Raw genomic sequence first — 11,185 nt, 5'->3', positions numbered from 1 at the left:
ATACGAAATACATTATATATTTTTCATATATATTTTCCATATATATTCTGCAAATGTAGTATATATCAGTAATTAAAAAAAAAATATTTGTTTTAAAGTACAACTATACATTTAGGTACATATACTAATATGAAGTATTATTCAACTAAATCATTTGCTATATTAACCATTACTATAGTATAATACTATATAATTAACTATTAAGCCTATTCGGCCTCATATTCTGCAACTAAAAGTATTCTTTCAACTACAAACTTAAACATTTTTGAGGTAAATCAGGTTGACTAATGAAATGGTCGGTTGAATTAAACTAACTCCCAATTATTCGCAAAAATTAATAGAATAAATTAATATTTTTGTATCAGATTTCTTGAAGATATTTCTTTCCTGCATCTCTAAACATACATTCAACAATATATCTTTATCTATATCTGTACTAATATCAATACGTATTAAGAGCGTATCTATTTGAAGGTCATTTGTGGTATATAAATGGCTGCGCTTTTTTGTCTGACACTGGTTTTATCTTTTCTTCTTCTTCTCTCTTAACATAACAGTCCTGGTTGGACCAGTGCTTCCACAACCAATTATTGCAATCTGGTTCAATCCGTTTCCAAGGTTTTTCAATCTCTCACTTGTAGTTTCATTAAATCTTCTTAAGCATTATCTAGCTACCTCTGTCTAGGGCTGCCTTTTCTTCAGAATCTAATTAGGTTTTTTGTAAGTGCTTGTTTTGCTGATCATTTTCGGTTCAAATGCTGAACGTGTCCTATCCATCATAATCTGAAAGTAGTTTTATCTCTATAAACAATAATTATGATTTATTTATCCTTTTTATATATTTATGCAATCCTCAAAATTGTAAAAAAATATTATAGCCTACTTCTCTTGACACATTGGGAACTATGGGGGAATTGCATTTTAGATATCTCTGAAGACACTGTTAGTGAAAAAATTCAAATAAAAAATTTTTGTCCTCTTGTTAAATTACATTAATTAAGTAATATAAAAACTAATAATATAAAATACCATCAAAGAAGATTGTATAAAAAAAATAACACATACATAGGAGCTAATTACAAATCCTGTGATATTGGACATATGTGTTATAGTAAAAAGCTTCCTTAATTAAAATAAAAATAGTATCTATTTACGAAGATAGCTTTTGGAAAACGTTCTATCAGAGCACAATCAGTTGGTATATTGGTTACAGGATGTGGCACCTCCAGTTAAACGAAAGAGCACTTAACTGCATAAAATATATTAAAATTGTATAAAACAGTAAAATATAATAAAATAATATACTCTAAAGCATAGGCACTTACAATAGCCTTTAGAATATATATGGGTGTAGAACATGAAAGACTCTCTAACAGAAAATAATTATTTGACAAAATTTGTAATTTTTAATCGTCAAAGACGTGTTATTTTTGAACTTTAAGGTCATTTGAGGATTTACTTTGTTAACTAAAATAATAAATCATGCCTCTACGAACGGAATAGTATTAAAATTTAACAATTAAAAATATAAAAATAATTAATTAATTAATTCAATTATTCTACAGCTGGTTTATGATTTCGTTCTAATATAAACACAGCAAGTAAAATTGTTAATAAAAACTTTCATAGCAAAAAGTAACAAAACTCCAGAAAAATATGCGAACATAAAAAAAAGTCAAGTACGGCTTTGGATCAGTTGGTTAAGGTGCGTGGACTCTGAGTTTTACATTTGACAGGACCCGAGTTCGATTCCTGGTACTTGTAGTCTTAAAAAATAATTATTTACTATAATTAAATACAAGAATTATTTCCAATACCACTGATGATGGGTCTTGGAATACTCAAAACTGCTGTATGGTCAGCCAAAAATTAAATTAAATTAAATAATATAAAATTATTTTTTGTTGTTGTAGTTCACTACTGTTCGAAAAACCTCTTTAAAATAAATTATGAAAAGTAAAATGAAAAATAAAATAGAATAAGATAAAGTAATATACTATATATAGCACATAAAATCAAACGAAAGAAAAATTAAATTAAATAATATAAAATAAAATTAAGTAAAATTAAATAAAATAAAATAATATAAAATAAAATAAAATAAAATAAAATAAAATAATATAAAACAAAATAAAACAAAATAAAACAAAATAAAATAAAATAAACTAATATTTAATTATTTATAGTTAAAAAAAATATATATAACATAATAAAAGCAAACAAAATTAAACAAAAAATAAAATAATATTTAATAAAATAAAATATAGAAAAAACAAAATAAAGTGAATAAATAATATAAAATAAATATACAATACAACAAAATGAGTTTAATGTGTTGAATATCTTTTTAGTTAAATATTATTTTTTTTGTCTTTTTGTTAAACCTAGACTTTCAGATACAAAAGCTACAACGATACACTTCACCCATCAGGGTGTCCTATACTACTGATTACGTCAATATAACAATAACAGTGGCGTATAGTAAATTTTTGATTTAGCGCTATATACAAAATAATTTTATTATATTTTGCTATTAGAGAATTCGGGAATTCATTTGTTTGACGTTTTTACGCATATCTGCGGAAACAGGCTTTCAGGAAGCTCATATATCCCTACAAGATTTCATTAAATTAAAAGCAAAAATCTCTTTTTTAATAATTCTGCGCAAAACTAAATTAATATTGTACGCTTTATGGCTTAACAATATATTTAATGCTATTGTCCTGTTACCCTAGGGGACTGAAATACTGAACAAAATCATGCATGCAGTGACGTATCCTTTTGAGTTGTTTTTATTATTTGTGGTGTATGTGAGCGTAAAAAATTACGAGGATTGGTGCAATTGTTTATTAAAATGGAAAGGGTTTGTGTGTAGGGACATGTCCTCACTGCACAGTGCAAAACCAGCAAATAATGAAACCATGTGCAAAAAATACACCTTAAAAAAGCAAGTTGTTGTTGGAGTTCAGAAACATGTTTTCAATAGATTTTTTTTATAAAATTTAAGGGTTGAACTTAATAAAAATAATTTATTTTTTTTCATAAATGTTTTTTATCCAAAAGTCACCAACAAAATGCAAACGATCATGCGATTAACTATTGTTTCAATTTATATGCTGTGCTATAAAAGGACTACCAGACGTTGTAGGGTGTATACCGTAAGTTAAGAGTACTTTGGTCTTAGTTGTTTATAAAATAATTTTTTACGCTGCATTGAATATAAATTTATTCCTTTAAAATAATATATAATTAACACTCGTTTCTATATGTAATTATGGAAATAAAAAAAAAATTTATTTTTATATTTTGAAAAATGTTTTAAAGAATACTACATTTTTATTTCGTATGAAAATCATAATAGATATAAAATAGTACTTTACAATATACACGATAAAATTAATATTGTCTTGTTAGAAATTTATATTCTCCATAATATTGAAGTCAAAAATTTCATGTTTCGTCTCCGATTGCATATTTACATGTCAGTTTCATTATTTATTGAATTCTTTGCCTAACAAAAGTAGTACTTAATGTGATCCGGTGGCACATCCTGTGTGAATAACTTGATCATCGTTTATGAAAAAGAGGAAAGGAGGAATGCGATGGGAAAGATCAACAAACTAAACAAACATTTTTATTAATTTATTTATTTTAAATATTGCTTTATTGAAAATAAGAAGGAGTTTTATATTATTTTTGTATGTAGTTATTTACAGAGTCAAAAGATAAAGTATATTTGAAGAACTTTAAAGATATTTATTGGATTAATAACAGTAAAATATATACTGAATTCATTTTTAATCACTGAATTTTAAAAGAAAAATATCATAATTATGAGTTTCATATGTAATGAAAAGGAGAGACAGAGTTTGCCTCATTAGTTTTAATATTCATACAGTGTTTTACAAGATTGATCCATCCAAAAAGTATGGATAAGTATACAGTCAGTAAAACGTTAGAAATCGTACTTGACAAAGGTACTTACTAAAAAAGAATTTGGCCTTTAGTGGTTATATTCTGTGACCTTCCAGTTTTCCGAGCTAAAGAACACAATTTTTTTCAACAGTATAGTTGAAAATAGTGTTGAAGATTTTGCCTTTAGTACGGATCTTGTGTTTTTAAGGGACGCATAGTGTGATTTAATAACATTTGCTAGAATACTGCTATCCGCTGTATTTCTATTTCTATTTTTTCTATTTCTCTCTATTTAGTAATAAATTTACTAAAAACTGTTTCTATAGTTTTAGACCTGCTTTCAATTTCGCTATATGGGCCACTGTATTTGAGGTTTGAGGCTGATTTTTGAGTAAATACAATCGCAAACAGTTTCAATGCAATTTAACTTATGTGAAAGCATTTATTTTTGAAAGTTATTGACAATTTCCAATGGATAAAATAAATACACTCCACTTTATAAATATATTTATCTCTATATTTTTTGTAAGATAATTATATTTTACTAAGGTATACACTATATATTATATTACAATAATACTGTATAGTTCTAGTTTTTTATTTGTTCTCTTACTAACATTAATTATTTTAGTTTTTTACTTTGAAATCACTGAGGCATCATAAATCATTTGGCACACCATATGTGCACATTACAAAACGAACACGCTCGCATATATTAAATCAATCAAGCAAACCGATTACTTTAGTGTCCTGCGATCCTGCTGGTAGCCGTGACTGTAAGGATCACACTTGTACGATAAAATTAGCTCTGTAACATGAGAAGTGTGGAACAAACTGCAATGAAAATGTTTGGAAATGTTCAAGAAATATGAATGAAAGTGGCTCTTACTGTGTCGATACTTGTCGTCGGCTCAAGTGGATTTCTATGTTTCAGAGATTTTTGAAAATTTCATTTTATTTCTACCAAAATATGATCGAAAGTCATCTAAGCTAGGAATGCACACAGTTGTGAACAAATAAATTTTAAGAGCAAATTGATGTCGAAAAAATGAGAAGTACTTCCGTAATACAAGTGGATGCTCTACAGAACTACTCATAGTATTAAGTTTATACGAGAATAACATAAGGATTGACGAGTTTGTTTAAAATAGTAAATTAAAAAAAAATCAATTTTTTATTTGCTGTCATTTTGATTTTTGCGCTAAATTGATTTCTGATATAGTTCAGAACAGTTTGTTTTGTTCTCACAGAAACAGTCTGTCGAAAACTATGTTTAAGTAAGCTTAGTTAAACTATAATAATTATTTCAAATTTTTTATTTAAAATAATAATTACATATTGCAGTACTCACTTAAAATTTGTTTTTCTGGTTGTAAAATATTTGAACAGCCGGTCTATGAATGGATTTCAATAAATTGCATTTAATCGAAAATGATTTTAATTTTATTGCCTACAATATAATATTTAACCCAAAGCCAAGTTTATGGTTGATTTGCCTTTCATTTTAATTTTTCAGGTCTTTGTATTTTATTCTTCAACTGATCATCACGCATTCTCGTACAGATAGGACTATTGTACATCAACACCCCAGCAGTGAACTTTGATTGATCATCGCTTCTCACTGACACTGCACTGCGCATTAGCGTTTACCTCAAAGTTATAGAAATAAAATTTTATGGATTATTTTGTGGTTGATTATGGAAATTTTTCAACAATTGTTGCTTTTATTACAAAATATATTATGCATACAATTTATTATCCTCAGATTCAGTAAATAATGTAAAAGGTTTCGAAGAATGGGATTAAAAATATATGACAAAAAAAAAGTTATTGCTTTTCATTTACACATATGTACATTAATAAGTTTAGTTTGAAGGAAGAAAAATTCATCGTTAGTCAGGTAAGGTTAGGATTAACATAAAAGGATCGTTAATATAGAACTACAGTAATACTGTGTATATAGTGCATATTAATCCTAAAAACTTTCTATCTTATTAATACTGATTTCTGTTAGAAGGAGAAAGAGGTATTGCCAATTTTTGGTACTAACAAAGCATTAATTATTAATTTTACCAAATATTTCAGCCAAATTTTTTAATCTTATAAAGTGCTACAATAAAGCATAAACAAAACTGAAACAAAATTATTTAGAATAATAGTTTAAAGTAATTTTGTAGAATAACTTGATATTATTAAATATTGCTTTCATTCATTTCAATTATAAGTATCGTAAAGAGGGATAATGATATCATAGTTAGCTATAAGCCATACCATATTGTCTTTAAAAAATGTTTAAATTAAAACTACGGATATAACAACGACATGTATGCATTTTTATGTTTAAAAAATTCAATCAGCTGATAGCAGATATCAGGTTCTGTAATATGGACATATATATATCTCCTACATATAATTTTTTTAAGTTTCAATTTTCAATTGTTACATTGAAAACTACTACATATTTTGTATGTTATATATTAGCCACATCATCCTGTTGATAGTGTTGATCAAATAAGCACTCTTACTAAGCTTCAAATATTGAACTTGAACGTTAAATCAACTTTATATTATGGATGCGAAATGTGGAAAAACTCGGCTACCATTCAATCGCGGATTTAAGTCTTTATAAACAAATGCTTAAGAAGAATACTGAAAATATGGTGGCCGGAGTGCATATCCAACTCCTGACCGGGAACGCACGGAACAAATACAAGCTGCCACTGAAATCTAAAAAAGAAAATGGAAGTAGATTGGTCACACGCCCAGGAAAAAAGCAATCTGCATAACGAAGCAAACCATACGTTGGAATATATGTATATAAAAGAACTGAACGGCTTCTGTAACTACGTATAGAACATATCAAGAAAAAATAGGTCTTAACATAAAGAGTTATCAATTTCGTATCATATATTTAGTTCATGATTTGTGATTTTATAATATGGATCATCTGATCCATATAAGGGAGTTAAAATTTTGAAAACCTTGTACAAGAAATGGTGATTTCGTAAAGTCAGTAAACTGATATAGAATGATTTAATTAAGTAGTTGGGCAGATAGGTAATTGTGATTATGGTTCGTTATATTTAACTATTATGTCTTCATAGAATAAAAGTAAAAACCTAAATTAGTCACCCTCACTGATTAATATGATCAAAGACAAAAAATAGTCACCAATTACCAGATAATTTCTTTGGGAGTTTATTTACTGAAATATTGTCTGGCATCTACTGATATGGAAATGATAACCCATATCAGCGTTAGAGGTGCGTTGTGTGATGATTTACATTGCAGTTTAAGTTACTGAGTCTAAATGCTTAGGAATATCCGCTTCTTAAAAGCAAAAACTCTGATGACGTTAGAGATTTTGAACTGGTCTTGGTATATGAAAGGTTTTGAAACGATTTGATATGTTATTATTTTGCGTTGATATTTCTTAAGAGAAGTTCTAACAATAAGAGAAGAAAATCTCACTTTTATAACAAGTGTCAATAGTCTATTTTTATATATTATTTTAACCTGATCTGAAATTATATTTTAAAAATGAATTATTGCCATTTTGACTTGTATGATTTTCACGGCACGTGCGTGAAGTGTGCCTTATGCGGAAAATACCAGAACAATGGATTTTCGCGGAAATACATTACATTTTGTGAATCGAAGTGAATCCAACTGGTTTTGTTTCTTAACTAACTATAAAATTTTACGCATGCACCATGAGATACATTCACTTGTGTGTAAATGTAACGCAAACGAGAAATCCACCCTACCAAGCCAAACTCTTTATTCTCTTCATTAATCTTTGCCTACTCACAGTGCCGATGAATTTTACTGATATCCCATGAAAAAATGCCTAAAGCCAAATTTTCAAAATGTATAAATTCCATGAAGGACAGGATATAAAATTTGTTGCTTTAAGCATTGGCACGTCCAAATCCACGTACCAACAAGGAAAAATAACAAAACTCGAATCAATTAAATTTTTACTCTGACAAAGCAAAAAAAAAACCAAAAAAAAAAAAATAAATAAATACAATAAAATGAAATTTCATTTTCCAACACAAAAGAACCATCAAACCAAATAAAGCAGAAACCAACAACAAAGTATCCCGTGCTGGGGTCGAACGAAACATCTGCTCCTGCTGGAATCACTCAGCGCAAGCGCAATCAACCTAACAGGCACTGGTAGTAACCCCCGATTTTGGTTTCAGTCATGTATCCTTGCTGTCAGTTCAGTCACTCAGTCACTCAGACAGTCAGTTGAGCACAGTTATTTAGTTGAAAATGTCCTTTGGCTTTGACTCAGCTGCATAATTTTAATGCCGAATACTTTTTAATAACTACGTACAGAGCCTTTTGTTGTGCGCGTACATACATTAATGTGTATATGAATTTTGTTTTTGTTATTATCAAAAAGTTGTAGATATATGTGCCGTTATTTAATAGGTTTTAATGCTCTTAGGTGTAGTTTTGCCAAGGTATATGCACACAATGAGCACCCTCTTTTGTGCTATCGGTGCACCGTTTGCATTTCTGATTAAATCAAAGCTTATCCCTGAAGTGGATCAGAACTGAAATTTTTATTTTGAATGGGGTGGTTTGTTTCATAGCACTTTGGACAGTTCTGTATCTCATATTGAACCAAATAATTAAAGTTTGTAATCTGACTGAATCGAAAATTAGATTCCAATCTTTGCTATAAAAAAATTAAAAATAAACTCTAGTAAATGTTGTGTGCAATATGAATATAAATATGATTTTGATCCTTTATAAAAAATTGAAAAGTTTTGTTTGGTACAGTGGGGCAAACTTACGAAATCAAGTTTTATAATTTTATATCATATAAAGAATTACAAAATGTATAATATGGTATTAACACATTGTATTGATTTAGCACACTATACAATATTTAAATAAGCTTAAAATAATAAACTATAAGTTTAATAAGTTTAAAATTTAATGTAGTATTTAATTAATTTTTTTGAATTAAATATAGGGAAAACAAGTTCCAAAATCAAGAGGTGATGACGGAAACTTTTCCCACATTTGCAACATTTGAATATATTTTAAAAAAGTTTACTGTCTTTAGAATAAGGTGTTATCGGGTTTATCTCTCATTATAGTCAGGAAAATATTATGCACACATTTTAAACATCTTTTATTTTATTAATAATTTAGATGTCTTTCCTCCTACTCATTTTGCATAAGCCACACCCACAGTTGCCACTTGAAAATTTTTTCCTGTACCAAAATTGGTTTCAAAAGGTACCATTTCTGTAAAAAAAGGTCCAAAATTTTCTTGGTACCAATTTGTGTACTAAAGTTACCGTAGTGGCAACCGTTTGCCACACCAGCGGTTACAGCAAATAATAATTTATTTTAAAAATAAATGAAAGCACTGACGAATAGGTTAAAATATACTATCTTTAAGCAAAAATCAATCCAATAATTGATTTTAGATTTAAAATAATATTGGTATGAAACAATTCCTTCTAAATAAAGCGAAAATGGGGAACGCTGCAATTATTATATAATTCTTTAAATTATATTAAAATTATGTACAATTAATAGATATGCTCTATTAGTCCTTATATAGATTATTCATGAGCTCACTTTAAGAAAGTGCTATTAGATAGCATTTTCATGCCTTGTTCGGAAAAATTTAATTTCGTAAAAAATCTGGTATCATTTTCCTTTCAGCGAAATGAACTTGTTTTTTTTCCATACAAAACTCAGTTTTAAGGTTTGAACGATATTAGGGAAAATGGCACTAGATTCATTAAAACGATGACAGATATTAAGGGACCTTTCAAATGCAACTATGCGAAAGGTAAATTGTAAGGTAAAGATAAATTAAGTGGTTACCTTAACTTATCTTTAATTTTAAATAAATTAATTATAATTTTTTAATTTTAAATAAATTAATTTTAATTTTAAATGAATAAATTAATTTATTTTAAATAAATGTGACAGTTGACTTTAATGAAATCGAGAAAATAATTTGAGAGTAGTGCAAATTTTTGAATTTGAATATAGAGAAAAAACTGTAACTGGTATTAATTTAAAGTAGAGAACAAATAATAATTTACACACATCCTTTATATTTATAATAATCTTGTAAAATGTCCCAGGTACTAATGGTGATTGTAATTCTTAACATGCGATTTGTAAAACAAAAAACATATAATTTCCTTAATTTGGGGCAGTATGAACACTTTCGAAATTAACTTAATTTCATTTTAAATAAAATAAAGGAAATTTGTCTGTCTAAACACAGTATAATCATTGCATTCATAAAAATATTACACACACATTTAATATATTATTTATTTTATTAGTAATTCAAATGTGTTTCGCCCTACGGATTTTAAATAAGCCACACCAACAGTTATAGCAAATATATAAACAATTTAAAAGTAACTGAAAGTACTGACGAATAGGTTAAAATATACTACCTTTAAGCAAAAATCAATCCAATAATTGACTTTAGATTTAAAATAATATCGGTACGAAATAACTTCTTGCGAATAAGGCAATAATGGGGAACGCTGCAATACCTATATAAGTCTTTAAATTCTATTAAAATTATGTACAATTAAATGATATGCTCAGGTATTCCTTATATAGATTACTTATGAGCTCACTTTAAGAAAGTGCTATTAGATCACATTTTTATGCTTTGCTCGAAAACTAATTAATTTAAATTGTTTTAATCTTAATATGTACACTTACGTTGTGATATTTCTTATATGTAGTTTAATTAATTGGAATCTGGGTGTTATATACCGTTCACAAACGAAGTGAAAATTTACAATATGTCCCACTGTAATCAAACTCTAACAATAATTAAAATTTTTGAAATTACAATTACAAAATGGCTGTGATCAAATAAGAATTGTAGGGCACCCATCGTTAAATAATTATTTTAATTGCATTCCCCTTGGGTGCAACTATTTTTGCAACATATTCAAAACATAAAAAACAAAACCCTTAAAGTTTTGTTTTTCCATTATTTTGCATGTTAACATATGAAATAATGCAGGCAAAAATTTTTAAATAATGGATGTCTGCACGCGCAAAATGTCCTTGATAAAGGATTTAATAGAGCATTTATGTATTATACGCGAGCCAGCACAAATAATAAATTAATTTTATGCAAATTCCACGAAATATGTAAAAGTGCAATCAACATGGACTATTGTTACTAGTGTTGTTGGGTTATTTCAACTATCAAAAGTTACGATAACATCTCTGCAACAACTCTACAACAACT

General features: G+C 27.7%; 1 protein-coding gene across 1 annotated transcript in view; it reads right to left on the bottom strand.

Annotated features, from left to right (window-relative positions):
* Positions 1-11,185, bottom strand: part of LOC119666391 (protein aubergine-like) — an 18,986-nt gene that overhangs the window by 2,306 nt on the left and 5,495 nt on the right. Inside the window, exon 3 of the mRNA XM_038075670.1 lies at positions 3,986-4,040. Coding sequence (XP_037931598.1) covers positions 3,986-4,040 — 55 coding nt within the window. The remainder of the gene's footprint in view (positions 1-3,985; positions 4,041-11,185) is intronic.

Source organism: Teleopsis dalmanni, chromosome 1, assembly GCF_002237135.1.
Source record: "Teleopsis dalmanni isolate 2A chromosome 1, ASM223713v2, whole genome shotgun sequence".
In the NCBI taxonomy this organism is placed as follows: Eukaryota; Metazoa; Arthropoda; class Insecta; order Diptera; family Diopsidae; genus Teleopsis; species Teleopsis dalmanni.
Note: the sequence above shows the minus strand (reverse complement) of the source record. Positions and strands in the feature narration are given on the sequence as shown.